Source organism: Accipiter gentilis, chromosome 11 (assembly GCF_929443795.1).
Source record: "Accipiter gentilis chromosome 11, bAccGen1.1, whole genome shotgun sequence".
Lineage (NCBI taxonomy): Eukaryota > Metazoa > Chordata > Aves > Accipitriformes > Accipitridae > Astur > Astur gentilis.
In genome coordinates this window covers 734,677-751,869 of record NC_064890.1, presented here as the reverse complement: position 1 = coordinate 751,869, position 17,193 = coordinate 734,677, and the positions used below count along the sequence as shown (strand labels likewise).

Below are 17,193 nucleotides of genomic sequence, written 5' to 3'. Positions count from 1 at the left end.
GGCAATGAGAGAGAATGTTAGCTCCGGTCCGGGGCAGCAACAAGACGGAGAAGAGCGAACGGACTTCGTCACGCGGCCCGAGGCCGGCACGGGGCCGAGGCCAAGCGGCACCGCAGGACTCCGGCCACGCCGCCAGGCCCAGGCACCTCGGCAGGGCGTCCCGCGCCGTGTGGGCCTGGGGGCTCCGGCGGTGTGCACGGCACAGCGGTGCCCCGCGCTGGGGACGGGGCAGGCCCCGCGGCGCCAGGAGCGCCGGGCGGAAAGGCTTCGCCATCTGGGGTGGGAGGCTGAGCCCCGGGCAGCTCTGGGGAAGGGGCGATCCCGGGGGCAGCGAGGGGACCCAGGCAATGGCCGACGCGGGGCTTTTGGGGCCAGTGAAGGTCAGGACGTTCCAGAGTGGCTGAGGTTACCTCCGTGTGTTTACTACAGGAAATGGGACATTCGTAATTGCGTGAATTCAACAGCCAAAGCCTGAAGGATTCGACAGTGCTATTTGTAACAGCTGGGAGGAGAGGGAGGAGGAGGGGAAGAGACAGGGAAGGGACAGGACAGAGATTGAGGAAGGGCAGAAGAGGGAGGGGAAGGAAACAACATATGCATGAGAAAAAAATGCCCCACAGCAAGAACAAGAAAGAGCGGCAAATACAGTTCAACATCTTTTCTGACTTTACCCAATAGCTGCGTTAAGTGTTTTGCTTTCATGATTGTGAGAGTAACAGCTACAGCTAAAGGTCAATGGAATATTATTAGGGCCTCGCGAGTGAGTTAGTGTTTCCCAGAGGGGATAATCACTGTTCCTATGGTACGGAAGTTTGCTTGAATCCCTTGCTGAGGTCTGTGCTGCACCAAAGGACTTACCCTGGGCTGGCAGGGGAAAATTCAACATTTGCTCTCCAGGGAGCAGGCAGGACATGTTGCATCTCCTCGCAGGGGCAAGAGACCTTGCACCCGCTGCCTGGGTGCTGGGCTGCTCTATGGAGCTTTCTAAACCTTCTTTTTGTGCATTGCGAAATCCCTCAACTGTGGCTATCGGGAGGGAGCCAGGCCTCGCCTCACCTAGATGACACAGCCACCTCCTCCAAGCAGAGACTGCTCATCTCCCTCATCTCCACTGCCAGGGCCCTCACTGTGTCAGGGCGTTCCAGCAAGGGTTCAGTTTGGCACGGTGGCTACAAACGTCAAATGATCACTGCTTTAATTCGTAGTTTTATCCCTTTTCTGCAGGCGAAGCGGCTGCACGCAGAACGGGAAGAAACGGCCAGGAGCTGTGCAGAGAGCACGGCCGCCTCGGTCAGGCAGCTGTGCTGCTCCAGACAGGGTTTGCTTGGCCAAACAGGGGACTGCAGGTAGAAAGCACTGTCAGGTAGCCACTGTGCATCACTAATAGCAGGGTCAAGTGAAGACTGCCGTTTCAGCTAGAGGGTCTAGCCCAGTGCTGCACAGCTTGCAGTGGAGGCATTTGGGCAGCCCCAGAGTGGGCTGGCCGGCCAAGAGGGACGCGTGGTTATCCCCTGGGGAACGGCAGGCACCTCCAGGGACAGTGTCCCAGCTCTGTTATGGTGACCATCTTGCTACACTGGAGGAGTGAGGTAGAAGAGCAAGAGGACTTCTAAACACATTTTAAACACTTTCCCTCTCATGCTTCTCCATACAAGAGGGTCTTGGCCTCCAGCTATGGTTTTTCTTGGGCAATTTTGCCGATGGTGCTGTCACTGGACTGTGAGTCTTTCAGCCACGAGCTCGTGCCTGTCTGTGCTCCATCATGCGACAGGGAGAACCGGGAGCAAACCAAAGTATCAGTAAACACTTACAACAGCAAAGTTCTGGCAGGGTCAGAGCATTACAGACCTAAGAGCTGCTTATGCCTTAACTAAACATTACATCTCTTGTTGCAGCAAGCCTGTTTTGTCCGCCCCTGATCTCTTCTTTGTAGGAAAAGGAAATGTAGGGCTAGTACCCATAGGAGACTTCCAGTCTCCTCATGTGTTGCCCCCTGGACTCTCCAAGCCAATCTCTTCCTAAGGTCTCACTGGAGAGTGTGTGCAACCGCGGCAGATTGCCTGCAGAACTGCTCCAAGGGAGCACGCAGGCCTCTTTCCATGCAGTTGCTTTGCCCCTTGTTTGTTGACAAAAGAACTGAAATTTGAATGGCTCCCTTCATATTTCTCTGTACAAGAGGAAAAGCCCTTTTTCTGCAACCTCCACTTCTAGTCCCCTAGAGCCCTGAAAGGAACAGCTCTTACAGCTCTTCTCCTGTGCTTGGGTGGTAACACAGCTGCATCGTGGGACCTTCCTGGACCTTGCTCAGCTAGACTCAGCAATGAGTGAACCCTTCAGGCTTTAACTCTTCCCTCTTTTGGGCCACTATGGCCCTGACACGGTCTTGGTGGAACCCAGAGCTCTTCTCACCGAGGTCTACGACAACCCCTCACTGCTCTTCCCCAAGTCTCGCTCTGGACAAGCATGAGGCAGAGTCACTGTTTGCTCTTCTACTCACTCGGAGGGATGAGTGGATGAGCTGTGATTAGTAGATGTTAGTGACCAGATGAGGTGAAGCCAGCTGTGCTTGCTGTGACATGGACACATGCTGAGACTTGCTACCCACAATGCCCCTGTCTCCTTGTAGGCAATGCACATCAACATCAAAAACAGACCCTCCCTGGCCACCAGTGGCAGGAAGCACTGAGCTGGTGTCAGATCAGTGTGTCACCTCGGATCGAGGGGCGTGTTTCCCTGGGGTAGGTGCTCTCTCAATCACTACGTTTTCACAGCAGCCCCCAGAAACTCTTGCTTTGCCAAATACCCAGCCTCCATCAGCTTATCTCTAAACAGCCTGTGCTTTCCCGCTCCCTTGCTGGCTGCAGGGCCACGTCTATGGGGAAAAGCCGCAGAGGTGGACTGAGCCTCAGGAGTGCCCCATCCTTAGCCTGACATCCTGCGGTGAACGCTGGGAAAATGCCATGGCAACCAGGAGGGAAGAGCATCCTCCAGCACGCTGCTCTGAGCTGCCAGCAGAACGTGTGGCGAGCCCCCCTGCCGCCCGGGAGCCCCCTCCGCAGTGCCGGTGGCCCCGCTGCAGTACGCCTCCACGAGCAGAAGCCTCCTCCCACGGGAAGGGGAGACCGTGGAGCAAAGAATGCATTTTTACAGTTACCTACGGAGATGCATTAAGCATCTTTAAGTCCAGCTGCCGCAGCAAAGCAGGATAGAGACCTGCCAAGCCTCTGTCACAGGACTGCGGGTTTGTCTTCCTCTTCGGTGGCTGGACTCGACACGTGAGGAAAGGTGGGGTGCTTGGGGGGGGGGGCTCGCAGGACAACATGCTACTGCGAGCACCAGCTGGAACTCGCAGGCTTTGTGGCCGTTAGCAGCCCGGCTGTTCCAGGCAGGGCTGCAGGGACACCCTGCTTGACATCGCCAAAGGACGCTGCCGACGCCTGCCGAGGGGCTTCAGCCTCCCGGCACACCGAGGCCGGGGGTTGCTGCCAGCACCCTGCCTGGGACTCTGCTGCTCAGCTGGAAGGCCACCTCCTCTCCAAACCTCAATGCAGTACAAATAACTTCTGGTATGCCCCAAACTCCCTCTAGGGAAGGCGCTGAGAAGTGCAGATCTCAGCTGGCCTCATCAATGCCCATCTCCAGCTTTTCATCAGCTCTACACGGACAATTCCCTTGACTGAGGAAAGCAAGCTGGTCTCTGCTTTGTGCATGAGTTTAGACACCATGAAGAGACAAAAAGCCTACAAGGAAACAGGGGGTTGTATCCGCAGCGGCTGAAAGCTTGCACCAGAAATGTTACACCATTTAACTGAAACAGAATTAATTGATGAGTTTATATAGAAAGAGGTAGCTTTACCCTAGGAGCTAAATGCCTAAAGGGCTTATTTTTCTTCTCTCTCTCTTTCAGATCTGTAGAAATACAAAGCAGTTGTGGGTTTCCAGAACAGCACCTGAAAAACTCAGTTTTGCATCTAAAATTCTGCTTCACATGATACATTTGGCATGTTCAGCTGTTGCTTTTTAAGATAAACAAGCAAACAAACAAACAAACAAACAAAAACCCTTTGCAAAGCACCCTTTAACCCAGGTTCTTGGCTGCATTAGCTGGAGCCCCAAACTGGAACCGTGTTGACACTTCAGATGCTTCTGGCTTGAGTCAACATGAGCTCATATTTAGCTCTAAAGGCTGGCCGATCAGCATTGCACCAACCCTGTCAGCAGAGGTGGGAGGTTGAGATCTGAGTGTGACTATGCGCAATGAGGGATGACACAAGCCTGATGAGGCTGGATGGCCATGGCTAGTCACAGGACAAGGGGACACTAAACAAGAATGCCATCTCAACACATGGTTTAACGTTGCACATTTAACGCGTGAGTCACCCTGAAGCGCACGAGTTCAGCCTCTGGTACTAATGCAGTTCTTCAGCTGGCATTTGCATCGCTAGCTATGACTCACTGGATCACTAATCAGAAACGTACACCTCTCATTAGTTAGTGTCAGCTTTATTGTGGTAATGGATGTCACACAATGAATCCATTTTAGCGTTCAGAAGCAGCTCTGAGCTGTGGGGTCCTTGCACTGCTCCTGCTCAGTGGAACAACAGCTTGGCATCTGCTGCTGCATGAGCTTTGTCCAGGGGTGGCTGGGAAGTTCAAGTCAGAGAGACGCCAAGATGTCTGGTCACTCTCCTGCAGCTCAGCTTAGCAAAGGCTACTGCGTGTTGGGACACTGGATCTTCAAGGATCCCATTCATGTTAAACATGAAGATAGCTGCTGGTGGCCTCATGTCAGCCTTCAGAGACATGCTATGTCAAAGTAATGGTCAGGGTAGCTCCCAGCGGAGCAAAGTTCATGTGTCCTCAACTCAAGGGTCATCGCTTATTCCCATGGGACAGTACGAATGGAAGTTGTCACTCTGCTCTGCTGTCACTGTCACCACCGAACTACGGCGTCTTGGTGAGGGCTGTACAGAAGGCTGTGTCTCATCAGGCGGGCACGCTACTGCTTCGGGAGCAGAACCTTGCTCTGACAGCACACAGTGCAAGGGCACAGCAGAGCTTCCCTCGCCATGCTCAGCCCTGGCCGGTCACACAGGGCCCGAGGAGCGGGGAGGATGGAATAAATATCGTCTCTATCGATTGCCTTAACTCTGACTTTATGTTCTCATTCTCAGTATTTCTTGGCCTCTTTCTCAGTCCCTCTTGTCAAACGTCCTCCTGTGGAAGACTGTCTTGGAAGGAGATACAGCCAGAGTTAGAGTTATGGAGAAAGTGGTTTGTCTTCTGTTCCTCGGGGTCCCCAGCCAGGACCCTCACAGACCTCTGCAAGAGAAACGCTCCAGGACCTGCACTGCAGCCACCACATGCAAAGAGAAGTTACCTGCTCTTAGATGTAAGTACTGTAAATTCAGAATTTAATGTGCTTAGAAAGAAACTCCAGCAATGAAACCTGTCACTGCAGGCAAGCTGCTCTGCCTGCTTCAGCAGCTCCTGGAGTCCCTGGAGGGGTACTGGCAGCTTCTGGGTGGCTCCTGCAAGGGCACCTCATCATCCCCAAGTCCTATGGAACTCCAGGACACCTCTGGTGCTAGGTAAGATCTTCAGTTTGGCTCATGACCCTTTCTGGAGCAGAGCTAAATGTAAGAATGACAGAAAAAGCTGCAGCACAAGCCGGGCCCTGTGGAGGGGCTCCAACGGGCTCTGGCTGCAGCATCGCCTGGCCAAAGGGGTGCAGCCCCCGAGAAGATGCTCAAGGGCCATCCCTGCTGTCAGCGGCAATTGTCCCAGCACGGTCCCACCTCACTCCTCCTTAGCAGCACTGCTGTATTTAGGGGTGGCTGTTGTGGGAGGTTTAGGTAACACTGTCGTTCTCAGGACAGGCCCAGGGGCTGGAAAATATGTCCTGAAATGGGTTGTCTAAGCTTATCTAACTGGTCTTTACATTATTTTCTGAATTTACAGCAATTTCATAAAAGAGAGGAATTTTCACAATGAAGGAGGGTGGCTGACATCATTAAATATTCTATTTACAGCTGACTTCCTGGGAAATCTTTCATGTCTTTGACATCAACCAGGAGCACAGAAATTTCAGAGATGAAAGGCCATGACTTTCAGAAAAAGGAATGAGAACATTTAACTCTGCAGGACTGTTGAAAGTGCCAAACACTTGGTGGCAGGGTAGGTAAGGCGAGGAGCATGGACTGCACTTCCCCAGTGCAGGAGGACAGGGTCTCTACAGAGGGTGATATGCAGCACTATCATGTCACAGGGCAGGAGCTGAGGCAGGCTCTGCTGCTCCTGGGAGAGACGAGGGTGAGGGAAGCACACTGCCTACTGGAAGCACAGGAATCAAAGGGAAGCAGTGGTGGAGGACAGGAAGGGGTTAAAGAGAGGCAGAGGATGGAGAAGGGGTGTCTCCTAGAAATGGGGGGTACCTGTGCATCTCTGCTGGGAGGCTGTATGGGGAACAGCAGATCAGCCATGCACGGTGATCTGGATGGACATGGGAGGCCAGGGAAGGAAAGAGGACAGGCAGCTGGGGTCTGTGCTCTGACACCACGTGGAGTCACAGGCACTTTTCGCTGCTGGCTCTGGGAGACCAAAGGGGGCTGAAGGCAGATGATCCGGCAGCCTCTCCACCCAGCCTGGGTGAGGGACGGCCAGCTGGACCCCAAACCAGGTCTCAGCAAAGGGCTGATGCCTGGCATGGGTAAGCTGTTTGAGATGCCATGCCTGGTTGCCATTAAAAGCTAGTAACGTCCAAGTTCGCTAGCATCACTGAAGATATGCACACCCAGCACTTTTTAGGAATATGAGGCATGGTGTGCCTGATTTCAGAAGGGTCCTCAAATGCAATTAAACTAAGTGCATTCAGCACAGGACCCCGTGGTTCCCGACTGAGCAGTGCAGGGAGAAGGGACCACGTGTGAGAGACACTGCTCTCAAGGGAGTGGCCGTAATGTGCATTTGAGGCCAAATCCAGAGAGACAGAACAGTGTAGCAGGGCAAGATCCAGACATTTTATTCCACACTGTGGTTGTAACTACAAGTTTGGTACCTACCGAGAGGTGGACCACCAGTACAGCCAGGCTGGCACTGCCAACCCAGTCACTGGGCAGGGAGACATAAGCCAGCCGAAGGATGGACCTACATGAACACTCCGGGACAGGACACCTTGTCCTCTATGCTACAGCTGGAAATGTCACCAGCTGTGCTAGCACTGTGTGGACTTGTAACCCATCACTGTGATGATCGGGTTAGAAAAACCTTTCCAAAAGAAGGGTTCCCCTTAGCTCAGAGCTCCCCGCTGAACTGGCACCTCGCTGACCCCCAGCAACCACCCACTGGTGATGCCGGTAGGACCTGCTTACTGTGGCTTTGCTACTGTGGGAGGTGTTGTGTGGCTGCATCCTGAAAGGGTGGAGTAAGGCTGGAGATTTTGGGTCACTTCCTGCTGTAACTTGAAACTTCAAAGCCTTGTAAGGGTTTGATCTCGAATCTTGGGTTCTAATTTAGAGTTTTTTGGTTTAGTTTAGTTTTACAGCTAGGTGGGGATGTCGGGTGAAAGCATGGGGCAAAGGGGCCACTGCTGCCATGGGGGCAGCAGGTCAGAACAAAGGCTAGGTGCTGGCAGGTCGGTGGGTGGTCTGGCACGGAGGAAATGCAGGGCAGCGCGAGGGACACGGAGAGCTCCGTGCTGCTCGGGGAGCGTGATGGTCACAGCTCCAGTGTGGGAGAGGGAACCCGTGTCTCCTGAGTGCTGTGAGCCATGAGGGAACCCGAGTGTGACTTTGTAAGAGTAAGAGGCTCCTGAATGTCCTGGAGTCCCTCTGCTGTGAGCTTTCAGATCTCCTGGGCCGGCCAGGTTCTCCGCAGGTCTGTGCGTGGAGGAGAACAAGGGCTGGGAGGATCTACCACGCTTATGTGCTGCGTAGATACCTCTGAGCCAGCAGCCAACCCACTGGCTCACCAGCATGGAGACGTGTGTGACCCAGCACTGCGCTCAGCAGGATGCGGCTGCTGCGAGCGCCCACGGGAAGGATGCCCGGCTGCACCCCCCTGCCTGGAGCCATGCGTAACACCCCCCAGCTGCGCCCTGCCAAAACACCTCCCTGCGGGTCACCAGAGCTGGCTTGTTCCAGAAACGGCACCGAGCTCTGCCTCAGCGAACAAAGGTCAGGGTGGTGCTGCTGTGTCCTTTCTAAGGGCTGTCACAGACCACCCTCGTGATGGCTCCCACTCAGCAGTGACTGACCAGAGCTCTAATACATAGTCTGACAACATTTGGAGATCCTTTGAAATGAAAAGCACTAGAGAAACACACATTGTTATTAATTGTTCAGGAGCAAACATTTAGAAGTGAAACCCACAACTAAATACAGCAGCTTAACAATAGCATTGAGACAGAGGAGGAACATGAAACAACAGGAAGGCAATTTAAAGGGAAAAAGCAACAGTGCGAGCTCGCTACGTGTGCGGTGCGTAGAAAGGAGCCATGAACAAATCACACCAACTTCTGGAAAGCATGTCTCAGGATTGTCTCTCCCCGTGCAGCTGAGAAGTCCTGACATCTCTGAAATGCCCCTCAAAACACACCCTGGATCACTCGGCACAGTTACACTCTGCTTATGCACCCCCCTGTCCCCCTGGGTGCCTAAGCCCTGCACCCGCCCCCTCCCCTGGCCAGCGACCAGCATCTTACCGTGCCGCGACCACAGGTGACTTCTTCCCGGGATCTAACGTGGACCCGGCTGGTTCCTCCCCCAGTGATCGTGTATCCTTATTCAGTTGCTGTAGTCGGGAACTTAGCTCACTGATCACAGTTGGCTTGTCATCATCAGCCCCATGGATCGGCCTGCTCTCCATGGGGTCCCCCCATAGCTTGGACCTTCTCTGAAAGAGGTAGCGTGGCCGGCCAATGCTGGCTGATGCCAGAGTGGCCGCATGTTGCTGGGAGATGAGCTCGCTGTCCGAAGACTGCTTCAAAAGTGGGTCCCTGAAAGTAACTGGCCCCTTGCTGAGCTGGGACTTGAGTTTTGGCTTTGGAGGCACTGGTGGCTTCTCGAGTATAAAAGTTTGTCCATCCGCAAAGGAAGTGTATGTGTCAGTAGGCTCCCCGCTTTCTGAGGACAACGTAGACATGCTGGAGACCGTTGAGATGGTGCTTGTGGTCTCCAGGTGATGGTCACTTGAACTTCTGGTGTCCACCTCTTCCACTCCTGAGTCTGCAGCAGACTCTGGGGCTACGGGGGCATCAGAGGGCTTCCCTGAGGGTGTTCCGCCAGTGGTAGAAGGTGCTACTGCTGCCGCTGGTATGGATGGCGTGCTAGGCGTAGCCAGGTGGCTGACTGGTGTGCCAGGGGTGGTGACCAGTACCCCGTTTGCAAACTCATCTGGTGGAGGCACCAGCCCTATCTTGGCCAGCTCCTCCCTGGTCTCTTCGTCACTTGAAGACAACTGAGCTGGTGGGAGGGTAACCGTGTAGGGCTCCACTTCTTCCTCCGAACTCCCTTGTCCCAACGTTTTGTCAGAGGCTGGACTGACTGGAGGCTTTCCCACAGGACTGGGCTGGGTCTCTGCTTTGGGGGACTCTGCTGGCTCTGTGCATGCTTCAGGGACAGCTGGTTTCTCCTCTTTTACCTCAAGTCCTATCTCGTCTTGGCCATTACTTGTGGCGTGAACCATGATGAGGCCAGCGGTCTTCTGCTGTGATGTATCCACTATGCTAATAATCATGGACTTCTTGTCTTCTTGTTTTTTCTCCTCCTTCCCAGGTGTTTCTGCTCTTGCTTCAGTTTCTTTTCTCAGTGTGGATGGAGTCCCCCACTGGGTCTTAGTAGGGGCCAAAGTCCCAGAATCTGTTGCGATTGCCCCTTTTCCTCCAGGTGAGTACGCAGGGGACACCAAGCTCTCCAACTCCCCCCTCTCTGGTTCTTTGGTTTGGATGTCCACAAACAGGGGTGCTGCTCTGTCTGAGTCTGGGCTGTGGATCGGGGTGGGCGACCGGGATGGGACTTGAGTTGAGAGGGCCCGTTCCCTTGCGGCCAGCGCAAGCGCCAGTGGTGAGTTCGGATCCAAGGGCTTTCCTGTTAGGGGGTGGATGAACGTTGAGGATGAGCTGCTAATTAATGGCTTTAAAGCTGAGACAGGGGAAGGCAGTAGTACATCTCGGCTTCCTAACAACCGCTCATCAATAGACCTGGACTGCTGCAAGGATGGCATGTCGCTGCTGGGGGGGCTTCCTTCAATGGCCCCAACCGAGAGGAAGACAGTGGATTTCCGCCTCTCATCCAGACGACGGTCTCTGTCCTTCATGACTCCAGCAATGGCAGTGGCAAAGGGGATGCTTGTGGCTTCAACCTGAGCAATGCCGGTGTGGTGCTGATATTCCACTCCACTCAGGCGATGGCTCCTGCGGGTGGGAGAGGGCTCCCTTGTAAAGCCTCCGGTGATGGCCAGTGCTGCTCTCTCCTGTGCGTCCTCCACTTGTAACTGCTTAACAAGAGGACTCTTCTTCCTCTGTGGCTTGGTGGGAGCAAACAGGCTGACATTGAACTGACCCATGTTGGCATAAGGGTTGTCAATCACTCTCCCCTTCCTCTTCAGCTTCTCTGGAGGGGTTGCAGACGGGCCAGGCCGGGGGATCTCTGTTGGCTCCACAGGAAGATGAGAGGAATCCTGTAGGATTATCATGGATCGGGCCCTCTTCTGCCTTTCAGGGTAGGGAATGGAAGTCCTTGCCTGATCATACATCTCAGCTGCGCTAATGACCTGCGGGAGTCCATGGAGTTTAGCCTCCAGGCTTGGCTTAAAGCTTGATCTTATGGTATCGTAAGCTCTTCCTGGGGGTGGAGGTGGCGAGAAGGATGGAGGGGGGCCTGTGTCAAAGTAATATGGAGAAGGAGGTGGGGGTGGGGCTGTCTGAGGTGGTGGTGGAATCCCGTGTCCTTCCCTAACAGTGTCTTGCATCGATGTGCTCCGGGGAAACTTCCCATCTAGCAAAGAAGCAGCAAGTTTTTCGTCTTCACCTGGAAAACAAGAAGAACAGTGAAGTCAGAGAGGACATCTCCAGAGAAACCAGAGAACGACAGTCACTGCAAATTGGATATATGACACCCCTTTCTTCCCTCCCACCCCACTTTCTTTCTGAGGTGACTTTCCACTTTACCTTTTATTTGCTTGGTGTAAGCATCTGCAGTCTGGCCCTTTGCTTATGTTCACTTGGCACAGAAGGGCGGCCACATACTCTCACAGTGTCTTACATTCTTTTAAATCCATCAGACAGTTGTGCCCAACACTTTCCAACCCGGCTGAACGCTCTCCGGACCAACGCAGCAATGACAGAAGTGAACACTTGCTCAATCAAACCTCCTGACACCCAACTGCCAACGTGTGAGACAGCTGAGTGCAACCAGGTTGTGCAACTCACAGCAAACAGTGCCATCTCCCATGTGCGCGTTCTCACACTCTCCCGCTCGCTCTTCTTGTGTCACACTTCCCCCCTTTCCCCCGAGGGGCTACATATGCTTCAATGTGCTAGACTGAATACAGAAGCAGGGTCTAGCAGAAACTTAAGTTATGTATTTCAAGAATTGGAAGTACCCAGGGAAGCCAGATTCTGCCATTCTTACTATTAACTTACTACCTGGGTGCACAGAGAGCGCTTTTTCAGGTACTTGTAATACTCAGTGAAAGCGCGTGAGAATCTTGCGAAGTAATAGGAGGAAAAATCCATTAATATAGCCAGTATGGTGCAAGTATTTGCACGGATGCAAGTTAACCAGCCTAGCTTGATCCAGCCTTCTGCATCAGCCCACCCCTCTTCGCTACATCCTGCTTAGCTATGCTCATCACTTACTTGCCATACGTCCTTCTTTTCAGTCACAGTTCAGCTATTTTCAAGGTTTCAAATTGCTCTTGAGAGAATGCTCAAGATGGCAGAAAGCCACGTCTTGGCACAGCAGCATGATGACCACCTGCTTTTTTGGCTCTAATGCTTTTTCTGTAATGTCCACCAGCATTCAAAGTGCTTTGGCAACTGTGCCTTGTATGGCATTAGCAATTTCACCAAATGCCTGCAGATGCAGAGTCTGCTGGGGGAAAAAGGGAGTATTTTGGCCAGTGAGCACTGAACTTTACATTTCATTACATTGTTCAGACTGCCCCTGTGTTCAAAGCCATGGTGGTTTTGCTGAACACAGTTTGGGGATTTTTAATACCAAGGTAGCATAATGAACTGGAAGCATGAAACAAGTTCAAAGAGAGACTGGACAAAGCCATGGAGGATGCACTTTTTTTTTTGGCTATTATGTGCACAGAAACCTCTGAACTGAAGACAGTACCTGCCTGGGTGAGTATTCAGGAGAAATATCACATCCTTGCCCTGTTTTCACTCTTCCCTGGGCATCTGCTTAAAAGCAATGCTTAAGACAGGATCCTGCACTAGATGGAGCCATGGTTTGATTCAGTATAGACATTGTCATGTTCTTAATAGCATGAAGATCAAAAAAAAAATTAATGCCTTTATGCTTATTTCTACTTCTCACCTGGGAATGGCCAAGAGCTGAAACAAGGAAATTTATGCAGCACTGAGCTCCGTTACCATGCCCAGACTGTTACAGAACATGGCCTAGCATCATTAGAGCTTGTCTTAGGGATATGCTGACCATCCTGTAGATAGGTACTACTGTGTCAAGTACAGAGCTATTTCAGGAAATAAAACTGCAAAGCTGTTTCATCTTTCTCAGATTTCCTGATCTGCAAAGAGCAGACTGGCCAAGCAGCTGCCAGGCCAGAGGAAACACTGACTACCAACAGTCGCTGGCTGCTGCAAGTCTTTGGCTGTCAACCATGAACAGCTGTAGGTGTGGTAGCCTCCGTTCTACCTGTGAGCTCACCGTCCCTGCTGTGAAGTTCTTTTAAAGTGTTAAAAGCAAAGTATTTCAAGTGAAGGAAGGGTGAAGGGGACAGTTAGATAATCTGAATGTATTCAAGTTGTGGGTAATAGTTTTTGTTTTATTTTACATAGCTGCTTCTACAATTATTTGTTTTATTCTCCCTATTCCCCACTTGTTATTTTTCTCTGCCATTAAGCATCTCTCCTCCATTTTTTTTCTTAAATGACGAGGGCAGCTAAATTTAGCAATTAGCAATATTTCCAATATTGTTTGGAAAACAATATCCAAAGCACTACTAGGTTCAAGGAGGAGCTGCACATCTCAAAAGGACCTAAACAGGAATGGGCCAGCAGGAACTCCATGAATTTCAACAAGGACAGATGCAAAGTCCCACACCTGAGAAGGAAGAAGCCCCTTGCAACTGGACAGGCTGGGGACTGGCTGGCTGGGAAGCAACTCTGTGGAAGAGAACTTGGGGGGCTTGGTAGGCAGCGAGGTGAACATGGGCCGGCCCTGTGCCTCAGCAGCAAAGCCCAACAGCGTCCTGGGCTGCGTGAACAGGAGCAAAGACAACAGACAGAGCAAAGGGGTTATCACTCTCACTCCCAATCATGAGACCACATCTACGATATTGCAACCAGTTTTGGGGCCCCCAGTAAATGAAATACATCAACAAACTGAAGGGAGTTCAGTGGAGAGCCACCAAGACGGTCAGGACTGGAGCTCCTGCTCTGTCTGGAGAGGCTGAGGGAGCTGGGCTTGTTCAGCTGGCAGAAGGAATGGCTTTTGGGGGGACATAACAGCAGCTTTCTGGTACCTACAGGAGGTTATAAAGAAGATAAAGCCAGGCTTTTCACAGTGGTACATGGTGGGAGGACAAGAGGCCATGGTGGGGGACAAGAGACAATGGGCAAAACTGAAATGAGAGGTTCTGACTCGATAAAAGGAGAAATTTTATGATGAGGGCAGTCAAGCACTAGAACAGCCTGCCCAGAAAGGGTGCGCAGCCTCCATCTCTGGAGTTTTTCAAGACCAGACTGGATAAAACCCTCAGTGACATGATTTGATGTCATAGCTGACCCTGCTTTGAGATGGAGGTTGGACTAGAGACCTCCTCCTTCCAACCTGAATTATCCTTTGCTCCTACGACAGAACAGTCGCTTCATTACAGTTCTGGTTCCTAAGCTGACCACCTCTACAACCCCGCTCCTCGGAATAGCGGGAATAATATCTGTTCCCTGTGAAAACAAATGTCTCCTTTTGGTCCCCAGCAAGAAAATCAGCACACAGGAGAGATCACTGATGGGAGAGGGGGGAGGAAAGCAAATTCTTCGCAAGCTTTTCCTACACTACCTGCAACTCACCATTCTGACATAGCTCCTCTGTTCACTGTATCTTCGTGCTTGCCATCCAAGTCCTGCATAAACAACTACATGCATTCACACATGTCCCTCTCCTCCTCTCCATGCAGCTTGCTCACTCCCTATATTCTGTTGACAACACTGCCTTGATACACCACTTTTCCATCTTTCCTCCAGTCTTGCAGATCAAAGGCATATCTAGCCTGGTGTGCTGCCTGGCAGCGGCCAATAATAATTGCCTGAGGAAGCATATAAGAACACAGCAAGCATGCAGGGTTGCTTCGCCCCTCCCAAATACTCTGCCAGCTTCCAGCAATTTGCTGATCAAGAGCTGGCTGAGTCAGACTGTCTTTGTGTTTAACCCTTGGCAGACTTTCTTCTTCTTCCAGAAACTTGGCAGTGCTCTTTGAACTCATGCAAATTTCTTGCACTCCCAACACCCTGCAGCAGTGAGCTCTGCGGCTTACCAGCACCGTGTGCAGAATTACCTCCTTTTTTTCCTTTGAAATTCCATCTATCAATTTAATTTGATGCCCATTTGGTCTGTAAAGACCTTTTACAAGGCTTTCTTCGAATTGCGTTGTAGTGTTATTATGTTCTCTTATTCAAATCTTTCACTACCCATTCCTACTGAGATAGCGAATTTTGTAAAATCCAGCCTTCATGATAGGAAGAAACTCCTCACTGATGTTTAAATGTGATCACGCAGGCAAAATGAAACCTCTCCCTTAACATGGAGAAGCATCTGTTTATAGTTAAGCATAAGACTAATCATTGCTGAGTTTTATTTACTGTCTACACAGGATACAATACTGCTCAGGGAGTCTCCAAAGTTGAACAAAGGCAACTAGTAATCCCTTGGGAGCAAGCTTTGAAATGTGATGTCTTGATTAAGTCTTGAATTTATGAATTGCGTTCAGTCCTTGCAGAGCAGGCTGGACCCTGCACAGACCCCTGCAGAGGTAATGAGCACACAGCCATACAGAAATCCTCCTGGTGAAAGCAGCGTCGAGGACAAGGGTCCTCCTAAAAGCTACAAGACTGGTGAAACCATCCTGGCAGTTTTTATCTTGAAATGGAAAGAGAATCTATTTGAGTTTATCTAAAACGCTGGTAGCTGAAAGCACGGCTCTCTTTTATCCAGCTCCACTCCCGATGACTGAAATGTTTATTACTTGTTGTGAATATGCTCGTTTTTCACTTTTATCTTAACATTTGCCTGTTGTTAAATGCTGTGCTGGGCAATGGGCAGACCTCGGCCCAAGGGATGGGCAGTCTGCAGGAGAAGGAGCCTGACCAACTCCTGCAGCATTTGGAGCCCTTTTACACAGCTCTGCGGTACCCAAGAAAATGGCATGGCAGCTCTCCACCAATGTGCACACCCTCAGAACAGGCTATCAGCCGACACGAAAAGTCTCCAGTGACGAGCCTCAGCCAGGCTCTAACACGCAATGTGACACCGAGGGAAGGTAGTTCTTTTAAATTGGTAGCACCTAAACTAGATTGTCCTTTCATTCTGTTGGATCTCGACCCAGCAATTACCGACTTGCCATTTACTATTCCCCTGTGTCGCAGGATCATGCACGGCGTCTGTGCTGTTTCCCAGCACTCCCCACTGTCAGCGACCGAGCGCTCCCGCCTCCTCCAGACGTCCTCCCTCTACCACACAGAGATGGGCTGCCAGATGAACGTGAAACCTTGGGAGCTATTCCAGGTTCTCCGGAGGGATGGTGGAGGTGGGGCTGACCTCTGAGAAAAGAGAGCATCTGCCTGTCGCAAATGGCATGACCCTCTGTGTGCTGCCCGTGATCTCTCTCTGTGCCTGGTCCATCTTCTGTGTGCATAACTGCAAGATTAAACTTAAATGACAAATAAACAAACCTGTCCCTTTGCTAACTGCTGTTGAGATTTTGTCTCTCAGTTCTCTTCAAACAGCATATATACCATGTCTTCCTCGTAGTGGGGGGGATACATGCTTCCTACAAAGAGCAACAAGACATCACCAGGATCAAACTACAGAGGTTGGCGCACGCAGGAATAAAGAGCTTGAGTCAAAATGGAGCCTCCAGTGATCAGCAAGGACTGTCGAAGAACCCTGCCTCTGAGCACCCAGAGTAAGTGGTCCGAAATGAAAATCATGGCCCGGGTGCATGCTTGAAGCGCAGCTCAGCAACGCCACAAGCCTCATGGCAACGCCTCTCTGCAATTCACAGCATGCTCAACGCATTATTAATCTCCAAGGAAAATACAAAAACTCTCCATAATGCTTTTGGGCCTGTTGCCATAACAGCCTAAATCCCTGTGAGAATCTAACTCTGCGCATTAATTTGGGCTAGCTAATGAGGTGGCTCTCTCCAGAGCACACCACACTGTTGCCAGCCTTGCTTTCCCCGTGCAGGGATGGCAGAGCAGCTCCCAACGCTACCCCTGAGCTAGAGCAGAAAGATGCCGAGCGCTGCGGCTTTGCTCGTGTCCAGAAGCAGAAAGCGGGTGACTATCACTGTCCTCTGGTGTGCAGGGCTGACATCAGCCCCAGGCAACAACAGAACTGGCAGGAGGAGGAGGAAAGACCACTGCCCTTCGGAGAGCAGTGATATAACAGTACTGTGCTGGCTGCTACAGCACAAAGCTTAAATTGGAGCTCGGGTGAATCCGAGAACCTGCTTAGAAAAGCAGAAAGCATTGGGAGTTCACCCAGGACCAGGGAAGGATGGTCCTGGAACGGGATGTGGGGACGGCTGCCAGCCCTGGTGGCAGAGCTGCCCTCACCCTGCCAGACCTTCACGCAGCCAAGTAAGGTGCACACTCAGCCCCGAGCTGGCAGAGCAGGAGGAGCCTGGCATACTCAATGTCTTTCTGAACACCAAGTCACCCCTTATTTTCTCAGCAGTGACAACGCTTAGTCAGTAAGGTGCATCTGTCACCTACAGCCAGCG

General features: G+C 51.7%; 1 protein-coding gene across 15 annotated transcripts in view; it reads right to left on the bottom strand.

Annotated features, from left to right (window-relative positions):
• The window catches only part of SHANK3 (SH3 and multiple ankyrin repeat domains 3), a 383,319-nt gene that overhangs the window by 16,266 nt on the left and 349,860 nt on the right, over positions 1-17,193 (bottom strand). For 9 of the 15 annotated variants that reach the window (XM_049813564.1, XM_049813569.1, XM_049813570.1 and 6 more), the window contains one exon: positions 8,702-11,027. In XM_049813564.1, the coding sequence (XP_049669521.1) occupies positions 8,702-11,027 (2,326 nt within the window). Of the gene's footprint in view, positions 1-186; positions 503-3,856; positions 3,910-4,487; positions 5,232-5,361; positions 5,623-8,701; positions 11,028-17,193 lie in introns of those variants that run through there. The other 6 variants (XM_049813576.1, XM_049813575.1, XM_049813580.1 and 3 more) reach the window with 6 other exon arrangements.